The 23,206-nt window shown below is 40.9% G+C and overlaps 1 protein-coding gene across 6 annotated transcripts in view; it reads right to left on the bottom strand.

The window, feature by feature from the left end:
• LOC122557232 (uncharacterized) overlaps nucleotides 1-23,206 on the bottom strand; it is a 152,458-nt gene that overhangs the window by 32,221 nt on the left and 97,031 nt on the right. For all 6 annotated transcript variants that reach the window (XR_015758658.1, XM_043704693.2, XM_087992045.1 and 3 more), the window contains 2 exons: nucleotides 10,919-10,983; nucleotides 5,525-7,642 (listed from right to left, as the gene is read on the bottom strand). Coding sequence is in view for 5 of the 6 variants with exons in the window: in XM_043704693.2 (XP_043560628.2) it covers nucleotides 5,525-7,642; nucleotides 10,919-10,983 (2,183 nt within the window). In the remaining variant the exon portion in view is untranslated. The remainder of the gene's footprint in view (nucleotides 1-5,524; nucleotides 7,643-10,918; nucleotides 10,984-23,206) is intronic.

The following is a 23,206-nucleotide window of genomic DNA, read 5'->3' as shown; positions in this document are numbered from 1 at the left end:
GGAAAGGATGGAAGGGAATGAGGGATGATGGAGTGAGTTCAGTATTAAGTAGAGAATGGGGCAGGATGTCCTAGGGCAGAATGGGTGAGTTGGTTCAGGTCAGGGAATGAAAGATGTTGGATATGGAACTTGGTAAGAGAAGGTGGCACTTGGAGTGGGGCAAGGGGGTACAAGTCCTGAGCATGAAAGGGGATGGGGCTCAGGTGCCAAGCATAGGGAGGTTGGGAGGGGATAAGGGGTGGTTGGGTATTGGGGGAAGTCAGGGTCTGGAGTAGGTGTAGTTCAGGGCATGGGAACTAAGTATGGGATCAGTTGAATAATTAGTGTCAAAAAGGGTGGCGCTGGAAGTGCACAGCAGGTCATACAGCATCTGAGGAGTAGGAGAGTTGACGTTTCGAGCAGAAGCCCTATACCAGGAATGTCTGATGAAGAGCTTATGCGCAAAACGTAGACTCTCCTGTTCTTTAGATACTGCCTGACCTGCTGTGCTTTTCCAGCGCCATACATTTTGACTCTGATCTCCAGCATCTGCAGTTCTCACTTTCTCTCAGTTGGATAATTAGCTATGTATTTAATTGCCTTACGTTTCCTGAGTAACTGCTCACTTAATTTCAACAGAATCCAGATTTAAATAGCAACTTTTGGAGGGTTCCAGGCATACAGGAATTGCCCAGCAGAATACTCGAGTTCCCAGGCAATTCCTTCGGAGTCTGCTATGATAGGAATTCTGCAGGATTCCCATGCACAACTCCGGGCCAATACAAAACTCAATAAATGTATCCAGCTGAGAATTTTTATTCTGTGCTATGTAGCTGCATTCTGGTCTTTTCGTTTGTGTAGCTGATCATTGGCAGCAATATCATTAGCATTTTCCAATTTGTTCCTGTCACTCTATCAAACATATAACATTCTATCCTTTGGATTTACTCTGAAAATTTGTCTACATACTTACTCTTTGTCGCTATGAAGAGGAGAAAGCTTTTATACAATCACAAAGTGGATAATTAAATGGAAGCTTAGATAGTTGCAGGGTGCCCTATCTGTCTGAAATCTCCACATTCAATCAACACTGTGTATGCCACTATCAATTGGAATTTGAGAAATCATATGTTGTGCAGCTTTTTCTTTAAACATACCAGCTCGCTAATTGCTAAAATGCTTCCTTGTTTCACAACACCATTTAGAAACAACATAACACAGGTCTCTTGATAGCGTGGAATGAAGTCAGTGCATGTGGTGTGGCATTGATCCAAATTGTCCATAAAGGTCTGTATTAGCTAATCACTGCTAATTGGTCTTAGAATTCATGAAAGCAAGGGAAAAAAAAAGGGTAAATAACCAGGCTGAGCTCACTCCTAACTGCTGACTCCTGCTTTAAAGTGTATATATGGACAGGATTAAATACAATTACATCAGCCAGGTTTGAATACCTGCCCGCACTCTGCATAAGGCCCATAGATAAATAATGGCTATTTGTGTCAAGTGCCACATTGCAGCTGCCACCTGTGAAACCACACCCTGACAGCAGTCAGTGCCTAGAGAAGAGGAAACATCTAGAACAGGGAAAGACTAAGTACATTAATCATAAGGAGGCTCCTGACGTATTACCAAATGTGCTAAATCAGGAACAATCTGTACAAGACAGCCCTTAATTGTGCCTCATGTTGTGCATGTTCTTTAAAACAAAGCTAAAAGTTTACAAACAATGACCGAGAATGGAACTGCACATTGCAAACAATGGGACTTTTCCTCCTCACAAATAGAAGTCACAGGTTATGAGTTATACTTTAAAAGCTGTTATCTTTAAAATACTGAGTCCTTCCAACAATCACTGATTGTTCAAATCCAAGCAAAATCAGCAGCTGCTAAAAATTGCCATGTTCTGATAAACAGCATTCTCTACTCAACTAGGAAACATGCTGTGAAGTGAACACTTTTCCAAAAAAAATTTTCTTCTTGCTTGAAGTGGCTCTTGTTGGATTATGGCCACAAGGATACTGACACTGCAGTATAATACACAAGGTAATACTGGTATGGTGTGGAGGCCATTCAAATGTCGAGAGTATCACAGCCAACCAACTACTTTGAACCAGGCAGTTGAGAGGAAGGGACTCCCTCATTGGAGATGACTATTTGGGGGGGTGCGGGGGGGGGGAGAACTGGAAGAGAGCATGGGGCAGAAAGGCAACGAGGCAGAGGGTAGCCTGGCAGTCATCTTAAGATACCAGAGGACTGGAGGGCTGCGAATTTTGTTAAAAGAGGGAGAGACCAGGAATTTACAGGCCAGTCAGTCTAACCGCAGTGGTGGCAACATTACTAGAAAGGATTCTGACAGGTTAGATATATTTGCAATTGGGAAATTGTCATAAAAGAAAGGTCATGTTTTACAAATGTGATACAATTCTTTGATGAGATACTCAGGAGTGTTGATTAGTTTAATGTATTTCATGTGGATTACATGAACTTTAGCAAAGTTTTGGTCAGTTCCCTCATGGCAGACTGGTCAAGAAAATAAGAGTCGATGGGAACCAAAGCAAAGTGAAGCATTGAATGAAATTGGCCGAGAGTCAGAAAGCAGAGTATGATGGTAGAGGGTTGTCTATTTCCAGTGGGGCTCCACAGAACTCTGTACCAGGGCTCTTGGTATTTATAGTGCACATTGATGATTTGTTCTTAAATGCAGCAGGTATGAGCAAGACATTCATGGATGACATGAAATTTTCAGTTGATATGAAAATTTGTGTGGTGGTAAAAGAGAAGATATCAATGAACTGCTCAGATGGGCAGGGCAGTGGCAACTGGAATTCAATCTGGAAAAATGAGAGGTAATGTATTTGGGAGGGCTAAAAAGGCAAGAGATTAAGTATGAATGGTAGGACTCTAGAAAGTACCTGAGATCAGAGGAAGTTTGGTGTGCATATCCACAGATTTCTGAAGGAAGCAGGGCAGTAGAAAAGGTGATTAAGCTGACATTTGGAATATTTGCCTTTATTAACCAAAACATAGAATAGAAAAAGGTGGAGGCTGATATAATTACAATATTTAAAAGGCATCTCGGTACATGAATAGGGTGTAGTGGGAGATGGGCCAAGTGTTGGACAAATGGGACTAGATTAATTTAGAATATCTGGTCAGCATGGATGAGTTGGACTGAAGAGTCTGTTTCTGTGCTGTATATCTCTATAATTCTAAGAGCAAGGAAGTTATACTGGGATCACATAAAATGCATGTTAGGCCATAACTGGAGCACTCCATGCAGCTCTGGTCAATGCATAATAGGAACAATGTGATATGATTGCACTAGAGACTGTGCAAAGGAGATGCTGCCTAGTTTGAGGGTCTGAGCCATGAGGAAAGATTAGATAGAATGGGGTTGTTTTCCTTGAAACTGCGAAGATTGAGAAGAGCCTGATCGAGATAAAGTTACTTGAGATATAGAAAGGATCAATAGAAAAACACATTTTCCACCAGTCCAGGGGGTTAACAATCAATAGCATGATTTAAGCTAAGAGATAGAAGGCAAATAGGCAAGTTGAGCAGAAATCCTTTCACCTAACAGGTCTGGAATTCAATACCTGAAGGAACAGGTGCATTAGAAATTCTTTGAACATTTAAGTAATATTTGGGACACTTACTTGTATCAACTGGTAAATAACATAAATCAAAAAATTCATAGCCCTGGTGCAATAGGCCTAGAGCTGGAAATAGGATTAGTCAGATCTTTGTTGACTGACATGGACACACTGGGCCAAATGACCTCCTTATGTTTTGTAAATGTCTGAATCTATGAATACTTCACAGCAGATATCAAAATCCAGACTGTGTAACTGGCTGATTTTTCTCCTTATCCTCAGGAACTGATCACGATAACTGCAGTGGGATAACTGTTGTCTCAAATGTCAAAGCCCTAACTCAATTGAGAAAACAAAAATCAAGATAGATGACACCCTCATTTCATTTCTAGTAAAATACTATGTTTGGATATTATTAAGGTTCTGAAAGGAATGTAATTTCTGTCTATTAATATAAATATATAGACAAAAGTGAGTACTGCAGATGCTCGACATTAGAGTCAAGACTGTGCTGCTGGAAAAGCACAACAAGGTCAGGCAGCATCCGAGGAGCAGGAAAAATCGACTTTTCAGGAAAAAGCCCTTCATCAGAAATGAGGCTGGGAGCCTCAGGGGTGGAGAGATAAATGGGAGGGGGGGGGGGGGGAAGGAAGGTAGCTAAGAGTGCAATAGATAGATGGAGATGGGGGTAAATGTGATGGGTTGGAGAGAAAGGTGGAGAGGATGGTGGGAAGGAAGATGGACAGATGGGAGAGGTCATGAGGATGGTGCTGAGCTAGAAGGTTGGAACTGGGGTAAGGTGGAAAATTCCAACCTTCCAGCTCAGCACCGTCCTCATGACCCATCCCATCTATCCATCTTCCTTCCTACCTATCTGCTCCACCCTCCCCTATCACCTTTACCTCCACCCACCTACTACACTCAAGCTACCTATCCCCAGCCCCACCCCACTCCCATTTATCTCTCCACCCCCAAGGCTCCCTACCTCATTCTTGATGAAGGGCTTTTGCCCGAAATGTGGATTTTCCCGCTCCTCAAATGCTGCCTGACCTGCTGTGCATTACCTGCACCACACTCAAACATGTAGCCTTAATACAAATGGAGATGGGAGATAGTTAATTCTGGGTTTTGAGGGCAGGAGAAAAATGTTTTTCTTTTTGAAGGATAACATGGTAGTAAGAGGTATTACAAGTGAGGTACACCAATCACATAGAAAGTAATTTCGCAATTTTGCCCTTGTCATAGAACAAAGATAGACAATGGACAGTAAGGTTACCTTAGCAAATTATCTCTGCCACTCAAGGTGGGTGAAGTATTGTTTTTGCTCTAAAATATCAAACAGTTAGTAAATAACATAACTTGAAAAATTCATAGACGAATTTTAACAAAGTTTGACCTATAGATCGGGTACAGGCAATGAACAATTCTGTTTAGAATGACGCCAACTGTTCAAGATTGTTGTGAATTGCTTCAGCTCATGTGTTGCAATTCCTCACAGTGTCAAAACTTGAGCAGAGTTTTCAAGCAAGATTTTGGACATAGATTGGCCTGATGATTCTTGACTGAGATAGAAACTCTCAATAAAAATACTTTTTCTCCCTTTTATACTTAGAGAATCAGCCTTGCATGCAAAAGCCTCAAAGAACTGTGCTTTAATAATTAAGTCAAGTTAACGGAACTGGGTGGAGATATATAGTCAAATGAATGTCCACTTCATATTTACTATGCATTGCAGAACCTAAATCATTCAAGTTCAGACATATCAATTTAGGATTAGAAGTAGCAGAAATGTGATGGCACATATCCTGCTTACAGATATACGGTTCATCCTTCTGTCAGGCAAAATGTTAGAGCACAAATTAAATACTGTAGTCTAATTAGGGGTCACAATTTTCAGTCCAATTTTGAACAGAGTCTCAGTAATGTTCAAATTACTTTTAATACAAAATTACCTTGATGCAGCTTCATTCTCCGAGGATTTTACCAATTTCATCATTGGCCTCTGTGACTTATAACTATATTGGGAAGGGATCAAACGTTCACCTGGAACCGGAACAGCCGAGGAAGACACCAAGCATCTTGGATCAATGAAATCTGATCTTGGATACCTGTACTCAAGGCTCGTTATGTAGTCCGCACTCAACTGTGATGGATGAGAAGACCATGTTGCATTGTCCATGGCAGACCCAAGTCTTGAAGATAGTTCCGAATAACCCAATGTCTCTCTATCAGAGCTAAGTTCTGGCCTTTTCCAATCAATTAATGTGGGATGTGCAATCAATGCTGAATCTAATTCACAATGAGAACCTCTCCGTGACCAATATTTATCCAAATCTGGCAATTCACCTCGAGACCAATTCCAGAATTGGTATTTTTCCAAATCCGGAAAATCGTGTAGTGATAGTTTCCGGGTCTGGTAGCTTTCCAAATCTGGTAATTCACGTAGAGATAATTTCTGAAGGTGGTATTTGTGTAATTCTTGTACTTCATTTTGAGACAGCTTCCGGGTCTGGTAACTATCTACATCTGTCATCTTTTCCTGTTGTGTTAGTTTCCTTGACTGGAAATTTTCCAAATCTGCCAATTCACGCTGGGAGGGTTTCCTTGACTGGTATTTCTCAAAATCCGCCAGTTCGTGTTGGGACAGTTTCCTAGACTGGTACTTCTCCAAATCTGCCAGCTCGTGTTGGGACAGTTTTCTAGACTGGTACTTCTCCAAATCCGCCAGTTCGTGTTGGGACAGTTTTCTAGACTGGTAATTCTCCAAATCCGCCAGTTCGTGTTGGGACAGTTTCCTAGACTGGTACTTCTCCAAATCCGCCAGTTCGTGTTGGGACAGTTTCCTAGACTGGTACTTCTCCAAATCCGCCAGCTCGTGTTGGGACAGTTTCCTAGACTGGTACTTCTCCAAATCTGCCAGCTCGTGTTGGGACAGTTTTCTAGACTGGTACTTCTCCAAATCTGCCAGTTCGTGTTGGGACAGTTTCCTAGACTGGTACTTCTCCAAATCCGCCAGCTCGTGTTGGGACAGTTTTCTAGACTGGTATTTCTCCAAATCCGCCAGTTCGTGTTGGGACAGTTTCCTAGACTGGTACTTCTCCAAATCTGCCAGCTCGTGTTGGGACAGTTTTCTAGACTGGTACTTCTCCAAATCCGCCAGCTCGTGTTGGGACAGTTTCCTAGACTGGTATTTCTCCAAATCCGCCAGTTCGTGTTGGGACAGTTTCCTAGACTGGTACTTCTCCAAATCTGCCAGCTCGTGTTGGGACAGTTTCCTAGACTGGTACTTCTCCAAATCCGCCAGCTCGTGTTGGGACAGTTTTCTAGACTGGTACTTCTCCAAATCTGCCAGTTCGTGTTGGGACAGTTTCCTAGACTGGTACTTCTCCAAATCTGCCAGTTCGTGTTGGGACAGTTTCCTAGACTGGTACTTCTCCAAATCTGCCAGCTCGTGTTGGGACAGTTTCCTAGACTGGTACTTCTCCAAATCTGCCAGTTCGTGTTGGGACAGTTTCCTAGACTGGTACTTCTCCAAATCTGCCAGCTCGTGTTGGGACAGTTTCCTAGACTGGTACTTCTCCAAATCTGCCAGCTCGTGTTGGGACAGTTTCCTAGACTGGTACTTCTCGAAATCCGCCAGCTCATGTTGGGACAGTTTCCTAGACTGGTACTTCTCGAAATCTGCCAACCCGTGTTGGGACAGTTTCTGCAATCTATATTTTTGCAAGTCAGGTGGTGGTGATGCTTTCATCTTTTTGTTGCTGGTTAAATCTTCATGTCTATTTATCTCTGAATCATTTGGAGCAAAGTTCCCTTCTTCAAACTTATTCAGCATATCCAGAGATCCACAATTAATATGGCTTGTGCAACAGGTGTGGGTAACTGCTTCCTTTTGTGGGTACTCTGGGCCATATTCAGAAAAATTCTCTGGCAGCGTACTGGTTTTGTTGGGCGTCTCCCAAGCAGACATTTCCAGTTTTGGATTGTCCCATTCGTCCTTGTTGCTTTCTTTTGAATTTATTTCAGAAAATGTTTCTTGCGAGTTACCATTACTCAGATTCTTCACCTCTCTGAAACATACCAAACATTCATTTTTAAAATTTTAATTCATTTTTTAAAGCAATTGTGTGCCTCAATTGAATTAAGCTGGCATGAGCACACAATAATTTGTTTGCACGGTTCTGTCCATATGAGTAAAAAATTCTAATTAAGGTCAAATCACTTTGATTTGTCTTAGTTCCCAAGGTTTAGTTGGGCAGACATTGCGCAGAAAAGGATAGTTCAGCCTTGTGTATTTCCACTAACGATCCCACTAGAGCTGCAGTATTTGTCTAGTCTTGGAAGTAGTTTTTGAAAAAACTTGGTTTATTTATCTTTTTGCATTAGTTAGCTCCAAGATGATAAATTAAGCAACAAGCCAAGGAGCATAAGATTCCTTGTAATAACCCTAGATCAGAAGCTGTTTCTTTTACATGATAAGTAACAGAGTTGTTGATAGGACTGCTGAGCAGCACTGAGAGGGAGTAAATTTGCTCACAACTAGCATCAAGACTCATGCTAATTGGCGTGCTGCGGGATCCAAAGCTCTCTAATTATTTTCAAAACACAGTTTTCACGGGTAACTATGGCAGTCACTGACTTTTCAGCATACTAGCCAGTCTTTAAGAATGGTAGGATCAATAGCATGATCTAGGCTGAGAAAGACTGGTGGACATGTTGTGGTGAAAATAGTTATCTGAGAGATGAAGGCAGTGGCATAGTGTTAATGTCACTGGATGAGTAATCCAGAGTCCCAAGTTAATGTTCTGGTTGTATGAGTTCAAATCCACCAAGGCAAATGATAACATTTGAATTCATTATTGAAAACAAAAAATAAAAAAACTGGAATCTGGAAAAAGAAATAGCCAAGGAGCAACCATGCAATTACAATTACAACACTCATCTGGTTCACTAATGTCCTTTAAGGAATAAAATCTGCCATCGTTGCCTGGTCTGGCCCACATTGACTCCAAACCCACAACAACGTGGATTATTCCTAACTACCCTCACAGCAATTTGGGATGGCCAATGAGTGCTGGCCCCCAGCCTACAATACCCACATTTTGTGAATGGATTATTAAAAAAATGGCCACAGATTTTTATTTTAAAACCGTAAACAGCATATTTATATCCACCATTGGTATATCTATTGTACAATATGGTTCTTAATGATTGCACCACATGTGGGAATGTCCATCCTCTAATTTTGGGACAAAGGTTTTAATTTTCCTTCAGTTTTTTTTCCACTATAATGTGTGTTGTCTACTTATACATTTACTTCTTAAAGTAACTTGCAGGAAAATTTTAAAAAATGCTTTACGAAATAAATTCCAGAATATTCTTTCATGGCAGGGGCTTGTAGTCACCTGGTGTGGTTTGTCGAACTGGAAAATAGAACATAAAATGAACTTGACCTCCAATTGAATATCACGTATGTACGTGTGTGCGTATGTATGCGTGCGCACGCCAGATTCACTCAAGTAGCATTACATTCAACCTCAGTCACAAAGTTGTGGCTTTAAAATCCATACAGAATTCAAGCACCTAAATCAATCCAGCAATTCAGTGCAATAATAAGGAAGTGCAAAATTTGCAAAGGTGGCTGGCACTCCTGAGATGAATAAAAAGATTAAAGTAAGAGAAAGCATTTGACATGTGGTTCAAATTAAGTGTGTGTGAGAAACAGTTTGAGACATTTCAGTGATGTGGTGAATCACTTTAGAAAAACATTTTTCTAAAAATTGGAAAGCTTGTCAGGAACTGGTGGATTAGAAAAAAAATTATCAAATAAACTTGTGTTCTTCAAGCGAATATGTTAGTACTAGTAAATATTAATAACAATTGTGCCTTTACCATTTCTGGCTTACAGAAGTGACAATGGAGAAAAACTAATTACATTCATAATCATTAAACAATAATTACATTAAATTTTAAAATTCATTAAACTTACAATATATCAGGGTTGGAGGATTTGAGCTATAGGGAGAGGCTGAACAGGCTGGGGCTGTTTTCCCAGGAGCGTCGGAGGCTGAGGGGTGACCTTATGGAGGTTTACAAAATTATGAGGGGCATAGATAGGATAAATAGGCAAAGTTTTTCCCTGGGGTCGGGGAGTCCAGAACGAGAGGGCATAGGTTTAGGGTGAAAGGGGAAAGATATAATACAGACCTACAGGGCAGCTTTTTCACACAGAGAGTATTATGTGTATGTAATGAGCTGCCAGAGGAAGTGATGGAGGTTGGTACAATTGCAACATTTAAGAGGCATTTGGATGGATATATGAATAGGAAGGGTTTGGAGGGATATAGGCCATGTGCTGGCAGGTGGGACTAGATTGGGTTGGGATATCTGGTCAGCATGGACGGGTTGGACCGAAGGGTCTGTTTCCATGCTGTATATCTCTATGACTCTATGTAGTAGAAATGGAAAATATAATTAAGAGCTGTGTAATACCTACATTACATGCCATTCAATGCAAATATCTGTTCTGTTTGCTGCTGTCCTTAAGGGGCAATCACAGTTCCTGTAGCATCATGGCAGGAATTGCTTCACCTCCCTTGCATTGCATCAATGGGACGAGAAAGTAGCCTTGGCTTGAGGCACGTGTGAGTGGCCAGACTTTTAAACTCTGGCCATTTTTTTAAAGAAAAAGCAGAGCAGTAAGTTGACATTTATTGATATGTTTAGTGCTGGATTGACCAGTATTGACCAATATTATGAGCAATAAGATAAGCAATAAGGGAGTTCATGATTTTTCAAAAATAAAAGCAGTTTAGCTAATTTCTTGCTGCCAGGATGATTAACATTTGAAGTTTCAGGTCGCTCTATGTCATTGGGTTGAGCAGGTTTTGTTACTGTGGGTTGTTGCAAACCAGGAGAATTGAGCAGAATGAACCAATCCATTATCAACTTATGATAAGCAATTATGGATTGTTCACAATGCAGAGTAATGCCAACATGATGGATTCAATTCTCACATTGGCTGAGGTTACCATGAAGGACTGTTCTTCTCAACCTCTCCCTTTTCCTAAGGTGTAGTGATCCTCAGGTTAAACCATCACCAGTCATCTCCCTGGAATGAGAGAGCAGCCTCGGTCTGCTATGACTATAGCAACTTCACTTTTGTTAAATTATGTTATGATGAAATCCTAGACTGTACTGAACCTCAAGTTGGAGAACATTCTTCAATCAGAAAAATGCTCAATAATCCAACACCAGACAAGATTTAAAAGAATAATCTGCCCTCATGTTGAGTAGTGGGCAGGAAGCATTAAGGAGTTCCATGGAATTAATCACCAAGCTCCTACCTTTCTGTTGCAGTAAACTTCCTGTTTATTATCTCAGTCTGATTCAGTTTTTCCACCGGATATCCCTGCAAGGAAGATTTGCCAGTCAGTACAGAGAAACATCCGTAGCCTTATTTACAGCACAGTTGGGAAACATTTCATTATTGTCTTGGCTTTACTCTCGCTTGCTGGAGTGGAGACAGTTCCTTTAATTAGCAACTTAAGTTAATAGATCACAGTGACTAGATAGAATATGTAGAAACTGAAATTCAAAAAAAACTGCAGCATAGTCCGAGGATAGTGAATTATATCTGAAATACAGTCATTTGATAATTCGTGTGCTGTTGAACGAGTACAAAAATACATTCCTGTTATTCTTCAGGTATCTCCATCTTATTCAAATTATTCATTACAGTTTTAAATCACCTCTACTGCATTTGACCAACACTGACATCTTAAGGACCTACATCTAAAAAATAAGATGATTATAAGGAAAGCAGCTAGTTGATGCTCGGGTGCAATTCAGCAAGCACTCTTTCCCCATCCTCTCTTGCCTAAGCCAATGTCATTTCTTCTGTGCTCGTCATAAGTCAGATTATTCAATTACGGGAATGAGAGGAATTTATCACAGCTTAATGTGATATGATTGGATTATAATGAGGAGTGGGAATCTCCATTGAGCATGAATCAGTGGTGCTGGAAGAGCACAGCAATTCAGGCAGCATCTGACGAGCAGCAAAATCGACGTTTCGAGCAAAAGCCCTGATGAAGGGCTTTTGCCCGAAACGTCGATTTTGCTGCTCGTCGGATGCTGCCTGAATTGCTGTGCTCTTCCAGCACCACTGATCCAGAATCTGGTTTCCAGCATTTGCAGTCATTGTTTTTACCTCTCCATTGAGCATGTCTCCCAGTCTAAGATGAAGAAAACGAAGGTTCAACATTGGTCAGTATAACTTAGCACCAAACCAGGATTGCACTTATCCAGTGAGAAGTCCAACATAATTAAGATTTAAATGATGTTGACCTCAAGGCTTTGGACACGCAATGGAGTCTTCATTTATAGAACTTTTGCATGTGGAGTCTCCCCAGTTGATATGGGCAGAGCGTGGAACAAGGGGATCATGATATGTTTGGAATATTGTCCAGGTATGTCCCACCATTAAAAAGCAGTACAAATCCAATCTGGCCAATTACCACCCAAGGTTTAGATTAGATTCTCTACAGTGTGGAAACAGGCCCTTCGGCCCAACCAATCTACACTGATGTTCCGAAGAGTAACCCACCCACACCCCATTCCCTCTGACTAAGTGACCTAATGCTACGGGGCAATTTAGCATGACCAATTCACCTGATCTGCACATCTTTAGACTGTGGGAGGAAACTGGAGCACCTGGAGGAAACCCACACAGACACAGGGAGAATGTGCAAACTCCAAACAGACAATCACCCGAGGCTGGAATCAAACCTGGGACTCTGGTGAGCCACTGTGCCGCCCCCTTGTTCATCAACAATATTGTGGAAGGTATCATCGAGAGTGTTAAGAAGCCTCACTTTCAATAACCTGCTCACTGATGCTCTACCTGAGGACACTTGGTTCTAGATGCAGTAATAGTTCAAGCATGGGCAAAGGAGCTAAAATTAAAGCAGAGCTGAAAAAGACCACCTTTGACATAAAGGTAGAATTTTACTTAGCATACAGCTTTTGCAAAATTGAAAACATATTGTGTGGTCTCATATATATTTGGCAATCAGACATCTCAGACCAATGACATTGCTACAGGAGTTCCTCAGGTTGGTGTCATAGGCCCATTCCATTCCACCATGCTGCAAGAAATGGGGATCATCAATGATGATTGAATAATGTTCAGTACCATTTCTGACTACTCAGATTCTGAAGGAGTCAGTGTCCAAATGTAACAAGAATTGGGGCAATGTTGAGGATTGAGCTAATCAATGGTAACTAACATTTGTGCATGACAAGTTCCAGGCAACGACCATCTTAAATATGAAGTCTATCTCTCCTTGACATTTATCATTATCATTGCTGAATTACCCAACATCAATAGCCTAGGAATGACCATTGACCAGAAACTGAATAACAGATGTCAAATAGATACTAGAGCAGGTCAGAGGCTGAGAATGCGTAGCAAGTTAATCACCTTCTGACTCTACCTCCACTTCCTGCCCATAATCAACACGACTCAGACGTGTGACAGAGTTCCCGACATTTGTTTGGATGCCATATATCTCTGTAAAGTATCACTTATAATCAGAAGGGAAGCAAATTGGGCAGGAAGTTCCTGAATTAGTAACCTTCCTCAATATGAGCAATGCAGGGTTACTTTTTTAAATACTATATGTGTAATAAAATGAACTGGTCCTCACCTTTAACAATTTCTCCTTCGAATCCTCCCATTTCCTCCAGACTAAAGGGGTAGCCATGGGCACCCATATGGGCCTCAGCTATGCTTATCTCTTTGTTGGCTAGATAGACTGTTCTATCTTCCGCAGTTACACCGGCATCACTCCCCACCTCTTCCGCCATTACATTAATGACTGCATTGGCACCACCTCGTGCTCCCGCGAGGAGGTTGAGCAATTCATTAACTTCACCAACCCATTCCACCCTGACCTTAAATTTACCTGGACCATCTCTGACACCTCCCTCCACTTCCTGGACCTCTCCATCTCCATCAATGACAACCGACTTGACACCGACCCACAGCTACCCCATTTTTCACAAACCCACAGCTACCTGGATTACACCTCTTCCTACCCTACCTCCTGTAAAAATGCCATCCCGTACTCCCAATTCCTTCGCTTCTGCTGTATCTGCTCCCAGGAGGACCAGTTCCACCACAGAACACACCAGGTGGCCTCCTTCTTTAGAGACCGCAATTTCCCTTCCCACGTGGTTAAAGAAGCCTTCCAACGCATCTTGTCCACATCCCGCACCTCCGCCCTCAAACCCCATCCCTCCAACTGTAACAAGGACAGAACCCCAATGGTGCTCACCTTCCACTCTACCATCCTTCGCATAAACCACATCATCCGACGACATTTCTGCCACCTCCAAAATGGACCCCACCACCAGGGATATATTTCCCTCCCCACCCCTTTCTGCCTTCCGCAAAAACATTCCCTCTGTGACTACCTGGTCAGGTCCATGCCACCCCCGCCCCCCCCCAACAACCCACCCTCCCGTCCTGGCACCTTCCCCTGCCACCGTAGGAATTGCAAAACCTGTGCCCACACCATCTCCCTCACCTCCATCTAAGGCACCAAAGGAGCCTTCCACATCCAAAGTTTTACCTGCACATCCACCAATGTCATTTATTGTATCTGTTGCTCCACATGCGGTCTCCTCTACAATGGGGAGACTGGATGCCTTCTTGCAGAGCACTTTAGGGAACATCTCTGGGACACCAGCACCAATCAACCACACCGCCCTGTGGCCCAACTTTTCAACTCCCCCTCCCACTCAGCCGAGGACATGGAGGTCCTGGGCCTCCTTCATCACCTCTCCCTCACAACCCGATGCCTGGAGGAAGAATGCCTCATCTTCCGCCTCAGAACTTCAACCCCAATGTGGACTTCAACAGTTTCCTCATTTCCCTTTCCCCCACCTCACCCCAGTTCCAAACTTCCAGCTCAGCACGGTCCCCATGACTTGTCCTACCTGCCTATCTTCCTTTCCACCTATCCACTCCACCCTCCTCTCTGACCTATCACCTCCATCCCCACCCCTATTCACCTATTGTACTCAATGCTACTTTCTCCCCACCCTCACCCTGCTCTCATTTATCTCTCTACCCTGCAGGCACTCTGCCTCTATTCCTCATGAAGGGCTTTTGCCCGATACGTCGATTTTCCTGCTCCTCGGATGCTGCCTGACTTGCTGTGCTTTTCCAGCATCACTCTAATCTACAATCTGGTTTCCAGCGTCTGCAGTCATTGTTTTTACCAGTAATAAAATGAAAGCAGAATGTTAGATATGCTGTGGAACAAACAAAACTAGCAAATGGTTGGCATCAAGTATTGCCATCCTCCTTTCTATACCTTTATAGAAAATCCCTTCTTAAACTCTGTTCCTGCACAGTTATGCTACCTCAAAGATGTCAAGGTCAAAATCGGGTCCAAAGGGGGAAATGTTGAATTACATATACAATTATCAACTCTCTTGAAGTGCTTTGTGTTGCAATGTACCCGGTATAACACTTTTAATCTTGTAAGTGATGCCACCTGAATCCTGTAGCTTTTTGCCTCTGTAGTCTGTAACTTCAGTTTCTTTAGTGATGTTAGAAAGAGAGAGAGAGTAGCAGTGGAAGCGTCCTTTAAAGTGGTCAAGAAGACATACAACACTTGTCTTCACTGGCCGGATCATCAAATATAAAAGTTGGCATGTTGTGTTACAGCTGTATTAAACTTCAGTTAGGCCATATTTGGACTATTATGTGCAGCTCTGGTCACTTTGGAGAGGTGGGGGGGGTTTTAGTTATGATGAAAGATTGAATAAACTCAGATTGTTTTCACTGGAAAGACAGAGGCTAAGGAGAATCTGATACAGGTCTATGAAGTTATGAGAGACATAGATAGAGGCTTTTCCCACTGTGGAAAGAAGGCACAGGTTCAAGGTGAGAGGTGGAAAGTTTAGAGATGCTCAGGGAAATCTTTTTGCATGGATGGTTGTGGGTGCCGGGAACTCCCCGTCAGTGGAGGTAATAGAAGTAGGCACGTCAGCAATGTTTAAGACACATGTTGATAAGACACAAAGGAGGTGAACAAAAGGGATAAAAACTGGGTATAGGCAATATATAGTGGGACTAAACAAGGACTAGGAATTGGCATAGGCTTGGTGGGCTGAGGACCTGTTCCTGTGCTGTATTGTACAATCTGATAGGATAGTGACACTTGTCCTATATCAAAATTAAGAATATTGAGATGTCTATTGGCATAAACAGATTCTGTAAAACAGGAGTTAGTTGAATGACCAATTTCCCCCTGGAATTCCTCAGGGACCTTTTCTAATGGTGATGGATCAATTGTATTAACATGTCTGGATGAGTAAGCATTTAGTATTTTGTTGCTTTGAAGCTCCTGCACATTTTCTGTAAGTGACCTAGACTTTTGTAAACGTAGCATTCTTCTGTCATTGCTGAATGCTGTTTTACCCCAGACTCTTTTCTTTCATAAACAAACCTGGTATTTGTTGTTTGGCCTTTTTTTTTGTGTTGATATTTCACACGTCTTTAATGGCTATAACTTTTGAAGTAGAGTCATACAAATTTACAGCACGGAAACAGACCGTTCGGTCCAACTCGTCCATGCCGACCAGATATTCCAACCTAATCTAGTACCACTTGCCAGCACCTGACCCATATCCATCCAAATCATTTTTACTAATATACCCATCCAGATGCCTTTTAAATGTTGTAATTGTCCCAGCCTCCATCATTTCGTGTGGCAGCTCATTCTATACATGTATCACGTCTGGCGAAAAAGTTGCCCCTTGGGATCTCTTTTATATCTTCCCCTTCTCAACCTAAACCTATGCCCCTTAGTTCTGGATTCATCTACCCCAGGGAAAAGACTTTCTCTATTTATCCTATCCATGCCCCTTCATGATCTTGTAAAAAGTAGTTAGGGATTTATTGTTTTCCTGTAGTTAAGATGTTCATTTTCTTTCAGAATTTGTCTAATTATCTTCTTGATTTTTGCTTCCAACTAAATTTAAATCGTTTTCTCCAAAGTTAAATCTTCTTTGGACTGTAATAAATCTGACAAGGACTATCAATAATTCCCAAATTAATTCACACTCTCAAAGCTTGGTATCAAAGCTCCATAGTCACAGATTTTAATTGATCAGTAGATATTATTAATAAAATGATCTATTGATTCTGGATGCTGAACTCTTGTTAAATCTTGCTCATTCAATAATTTTGTTTGTTCTCAGATTAAAGTAATTGTCAAAAGCTTGAAACGTTTCTTCAAACAAATCTGTGACTTATTTTACATTTTGATGATTTTTAATATCAACTGTGGGTCCAGTTGAAGAAAATATATATATTTACTTGCTCAGCTTGAGATTTAGTGTTTAATTTTACAGCAATTATTTTCATTAAGAATGATTTTCTATGAAGTGTCCAATCCTTTGTTCTTTTTGATGCATCTTTGACATTAATTCTTTAAGGTATAGGCAGTTCTTCTATAACATGATGGTTGTGTTCTTGTGCGACCCCATGCTATATAAAAATTGTGCAATAAAAATAGCACTTAAAGTGTTGGTAATGCTATCATGTTACAGCCAAACACATTTTACAAGTTTGCACTTTAGAAACTGCATTCCCTATTTGTCAATCATGTTTCAGCCAATTCGCTTTGATGAAACACGACATAGCAGAACAACCTGTAGTATTACTTCTCCTGCTATTTTCTTCCTAATGTGATCATTTACATTTCTTTATTTTAATCTGCAGCAACCAAATGTGGCTTGTCGTCTGCTGGCTCCTAAGCTTTTAATTTATAATATATTAACGCTTGTCTTTAAATCTTCGTCTCATTGATTTTGACTCATTAATTCTACAAAATAGCAATCCCGTCATCATGTCCTCAATTCTAGCAACACATTTTATTCAAACATAGCGTCCGATTCTCTATTTTGGTAATGTTGTCATATCTTATTACATTTATAATAAACTGTTAAATAGCAACACTGTATTGCTTACAGGAGGCTTTCTGCATTTTTGCGATGAACTGTTTTCTTTTTCTCTACCTTCTGTAGCCAAAATGGAGGTTTCTTGCATTTTAGCTGATAAAATTGACACATTCCCACCTTTCACAGCCTAATAGACTGTGCAAGCCCCTTTCTCAGACTTTCAAAATGAATCTCTATGGCTGTGCCTTCATAAAGCTTCTTGCTAAAGTCACGATTTAAATGATTTATTTCTTGACTGTATCTCAGCCTCAATATTCTTCTATTATCTTCTGTCAGACTTGGTCTTGAAAATCTTCAAAACAGCTCTTTTGAGAATCGAGATCTGCTCCAATGTTCCCAAGGCTGCGGTCTCAGTATAATTAATTTAATGGTCTTGATTGTGCAACTCCAGTTAGCCATGCCTTGTGGTGTCTGCTCTTAATGGCAGCGATGCTCACGTTCAATGGTTAGTGCCCTTTTTTTCCCCTCACTTCTACCCTTCTCTGGCTGGTTCTTTGCACCACTAATTCAAAACATTTTTTTCATCTTGCTGACAGGCACCTTTAACTTTACTATGGAGATCCAAAATGGTCACTTCTCAGCTGAACCCCAAACTGGGGCTGCACCTATATATTTTCCTTTGGTTAGGACAGTACCTAACAAATGTGACTCGTTGCTTTGCGCACTTATTAGTCTACACTGCTTCTCCTTCATTTCTACCAGCTGTAAGGGACTGCTCTTGCCCAACCTTATCTTCCATGAATTCTACTATTTGTTTGTCATGTGTTTAAAACTGTTATTTAACTGTCTGAGCATTCTAAAGTAATGATGCCTTCAAAGTAAAAAACTCACTTGAAAACATTTTTTCCTAAGTAGATGGAATTTTTGCATCCTTGTTGCCTTTTGGTATTTAGGCAATAATCCAATCACTGATCACTATATTGTATATACTGCAAAACCAACCATAACCAGTTATGGTTGGATTAAGTGCTTCTGCCAATCCTCCCTTTTTTCATTTAAAAAGCCCCTGTTTAGAGGTGTTATGAGAGATTCCCGGAGCAGGTAGGACTTGAAGCTTGGTCTCTTGGATCAGGGATAGGGGCACCACTATGCACAAAGAACCCTCAATCCTCCCTTCTACGCATTTTTTAAACAGCCTATAAACATTTATAGAGTAGGCAGGACTTGAACCTGGATATCCTAGCTCAGAGTTTAGGGACATACCATTTTACCTTAAGAACCCTTAACCCTCCTTTCTTTATTGGGTCATGGAGCCTATTTAATTAATACGGATGGAGGATCAACACCTCGTGAGCCTTAATTGGAGGCACTGGTCTTAGAAATCAAGATGTAATCTATTGCGAGGAGTTATATTAGACATAATTAATTAAACTGCTGGGAGGCAGAAATGAAATATCTGACCCCATCAGGGTTTCAAGCTAGACTCTTTTCTTCACCCTGAACAACATCAGATTGGCAGAGATTAATGCAGCTTCTAATATTTCCTCCTTTCAGAGTTATTACCTTTCAGACCACAGAATACTGTATCTCTTCACCCCTGCTAGTTTTATTAAATAAATCATATTATATGCTGAGCAATAGATTATGCAAGTTATTGTTCCATTGCCCAATATTAATTGGCTGTTTCCAGTTAGGGAGTAGAGTCATAGAGATGTACAGCATGGAAACAGACCCTTCCATGCCAATCAGATATCCCAACCCAATCTAGTCCCACCTGCCAGCACCAGGCCCATATCCCTCCAAACCCTTCCTATTCATATACCCATTCAATTGCCTTTTAAATGTTGCAATTGTACTAGCCTCCACCACTTCCTTTGGTAGCTCATTCCATTCACGTACAACCCTCTGCGTGAAAAAGTTGCCCCTTAGGTCTCTTTTACATCTTTCCCCTCTCACCCTAAACCTATGCCCTCTAGTTCTGGACGCCCCGACCCCAGGGAAAAGACTTTGCCTATTTATACTATCCATACCCCTCAATTTTGTAAACCTCTATAAGGTCACCCCTCAGCCACCGACCATTTAAAATAATTTTAAACGCGCCTACATTAGAGAATAGATTGAAATAATGTAAAGCTTCTTACACTTGTTAAACAGTGACCTTTGCTTCAAGGGAGGACAAAATTTGACCCACCTGTCATTTGTCTATGTCAAATTGGCTGCTCAGGCTCAGAGAGAATCACTGAATTGGAAAAGGCTAGATCTGCTGGCACAAACAGATCTTTCTTCAGCAAAAATCCGTGTCATTAAGTAAGAAAGATTTGGAGGGGTAAGTCAAGAACGTTTCACCCTTATGTAGCAGATACCGTACAGATGATATGGTAGGACATTGGAGGTGACGTGACCAATACTTACATAAAATACTTGGATTTATATAGTATTTTTTCACAACTATCCGGTGGCCAATGAAGGACTTTTGAAATTATTGCCGTAATTTAGGAATTATGGTCATCAATTTGCACTCTGCAAATTTCTGCAAACAGTAGTGTGATATTAACTCAGAGGAGTTGTTTTTATGACTGTGGAACAAATATTTACTAAGACACCAGAAATGACTGCTTTGCTCCTTTTTGAAATGGTGCTTGAGATCTTTTATAACTATCCAAGTAAGTAGGTGGGGCCTGGGTTCAACATCTCATCTGAAAGACAGCAACTTATAACAATACAACAAGTCCTCTGAAATGCACTGGGGCAAGACTTGAATTCAAATCTAATTTCAAGAGATGAGAGTGCTACCAATTCAACCACAGCTGACAAAAGGCAGTTATTCAATTTAATAACTGTACAGCATTAGAGCATTCAACTGCCTTGCAGCCTATTGCTGATTCTCTCACTATCCATGCAATTCAGCAGTCCTCCCATATGACTCAGCCATAGCTTCCTTTGTGTATTCTACTTCCTTTGAATCCAAATATTCATAACAACTTCCATTAAGTTCCACTGCTTGAGGGCTATTACTTAGGGAGAGAATAGTCAAAAAACAGACTGAACATAGAAATGTGTCACGATGATCTAAAAGGCTATTTATATAGTTTAAGGGAAATTCCACTCAGCAATTTTAATTCAGCATCCATCATTCTCCACAGACAGCCTAGTCGAAGATCAGAGCATTAGGAATGTTAGACTTTCACAAAAGTCATGACATAAGAAGCTATGAACCTCAATGTTCATCACTGAACAAACAGTTACCCAGCCTAATGTTCCTGTACTTTGTCCATAGCTCTTCAGTACCAGACTCTTCTTGTAACCATCTATGTCACTTTAAAGTATGAAAATCACATGACTTTGTCCACCCCAAGCCAATACCAGCACCTCCCCATCATACTTTTAAATATGTTGAAGGTTTCTGTTCATATCATTTTTTCAGGCACTCAATTCTAGGTCCTTACCAGTCTTAGGGGCAAAACAAAGATTTTGTGCTTTGCCACTAATTTCTATATCAATTTCTTTGAATCTGTGAACCTTAGTTTTTGACTAGCATTCCAATCTACTCCATCTAGGCTTATCATACTTTTATATACCCTGGTTAAGTCACTCAGCTCCAAGGAAAACAACCCTAGCTTTCTATAGCTGTAACTTTCTGGTCCTGACAACATCCTTACAAATTCCTCTACAGCCAAAAAGAATCCATAATATTCAAGCTGTGGTCTGACCAGTACTATGCGTAATTCCACCACAATCTTCCTGCTCTCATATTTTATGCCTTGGCTAATTAAGGAAATCATACTTTCTTGACCAGATTGCAACCTCTTGGCATCTGTAGACATACATTCCAAAGTCATTCTATTCCTTCACAGTACTCAGGGTCTTCCCATTTGTTGCGCTTTCCTTTGGCTTACAGTTCATTTCCCAAAGTGAATTATTGCACATTTTCCTGGATTGAAGCACCCACTGTACTGCCTTTGATCAAATTATCTATATCTTTCTGTTGACAAAAGCTTTGCTCCTTACTATCAAGCAGTCAATGAATTTTGAATCACATGCAAATTTCTTTACCGCGCATGAGCCTAAATCATTATGAACTATAAAAGGCAAGGCACATTGTACCGTACCTGATGAAAACATACTAGTATCAGGTTTCCAGATAGCACCATCTATCAAACAATAGCCTTTACTTCTTTCACTAAACCAATTTAGGATCTAACTAGTGACTTTTTCTTGGATCCAAAGGACTTTTCTTTTTTGCACAGCCTTTCAAAGCCTTGTTAAAATCCATGTGAGCTGCATCAATCACACTATCCTTAGAAAACCTACTTGTCATCATCACACAAAACAACAAACCAAGTCAGACATGACTTTCAGTTAACAAATTCCTGCTGACTTTCCTTGATTGATCAATGCATTTCCAATGACTGTTTTGAAGTTAAGATAACTGGATTTAATTATTCAGATGACCCTTTCCTCCCTTTTTAAATAACTACTCAATGTTGGCAAACCACCAGGTCTCTGGCACCACTAATAGAGTCAGGGATGATTGCATTACCATGTTCAGAGCTTCTTCAATTTTATCCCTCACTTATTTAACAATCTGGAGATAATGAAAATCATGAGGCTGGATATTATGAGATGACATGGTGCCCTTCCTTCTGGCTTAAAAAAGAATTAAGGAAAGGAACCTACCCACAGTCCCAACAGGTAATTTAACACTGGGAATGCAGTGAATCAGTCTGAGGCAAGGCCACACCTTTCTTGAGAGGGATATGACGACTGTTCCACTGTAGCACAGGGAAGGGGGTAAGATGAAATTTTGTGATGGATGAATGAAGCCTTCAGAGGAACATTCATGTGCCTTTCCCAACATTGACTCACACAAGTAAAGCTGTAAACCTACTAGGTAGTGTGGGCATCCTTCCATCCGGGTAAAGTCGTGATGGTGCAAGCTGGCACCCTTAAGTAGTGATTAATTGACAACTCAAGGGCCTCATTGGCCTAAGGCAGGCAGGCCACCCTAAGTCTTCTTCAGCCCCCTATAAAGGGTTATTCAGGGCAGGTGGATAGGTTGCCTACTGGATTTTACATGACTTCTACTTTTAAACTAATTGGTGTGCATGTGTGAAAAGAAGCACAGGAGACTAGTGGGAAGGATAAAGAAGGTTCACGTAAGGCTGCCTGAGTTGTCTCGTCTAAAGTTTCTCTACAGCTGTCCTGCATAAAAATATTTAGCCATACCAAACTAGTTTTGAGAGGTCAAAAGTTCAATCCTAGTGTGCAGCAATGTGCTTCTCATCAAGCAAAAAGTGATACAAAATGCTACAAACTCCCTCATCACTTCTGTTTTATACAGGAATAAACCAGAAAAGGCATGGTTCCTGATCACCATCTATCTTCCTTTTGTGGATGAAAAGGAAAAAAGACCAAAATTAGGATAGTTAAGCATCCCAAGGTTTCCCAAGGTTTATCAGATAATTGGCAGTCACTCTTCAGAGTCACACATGAAGAACTATCATTTAATCAAAATAATACCTGGCACAAATGTCACTAAAATGAAAGCAATGAATGGTTAAATAACATAGAACCATTGGAAGATCTGGAGGTGAAGGGGAATAGTTGACAAGGAGGGGAAGGGGAATAAAAATTCAATTCTTAATCAATTATCA

Source organism: Chiloscyllium plagiosum, unplaced genomic scaffold (assembly GCF_037043375.1).
Source record: "Chiloscyllium plagiosum isolate Xiang-an unplaced genomic scaffold, Cpla_swu_hap1 HiC_scaffold_11, whole genome shotgun sequence".
Classification (NCBI taxonomy): Eukaryota; Metazoa; Chordata; class Chondrichthyes; order Orectolobiformes; family Hemiscylliidae; genus Chiloscyllium; species Chiloscyllium plagiosum.
This window is presented reverse-complemented; position numbering and strand designations above follow the sequence as displayed.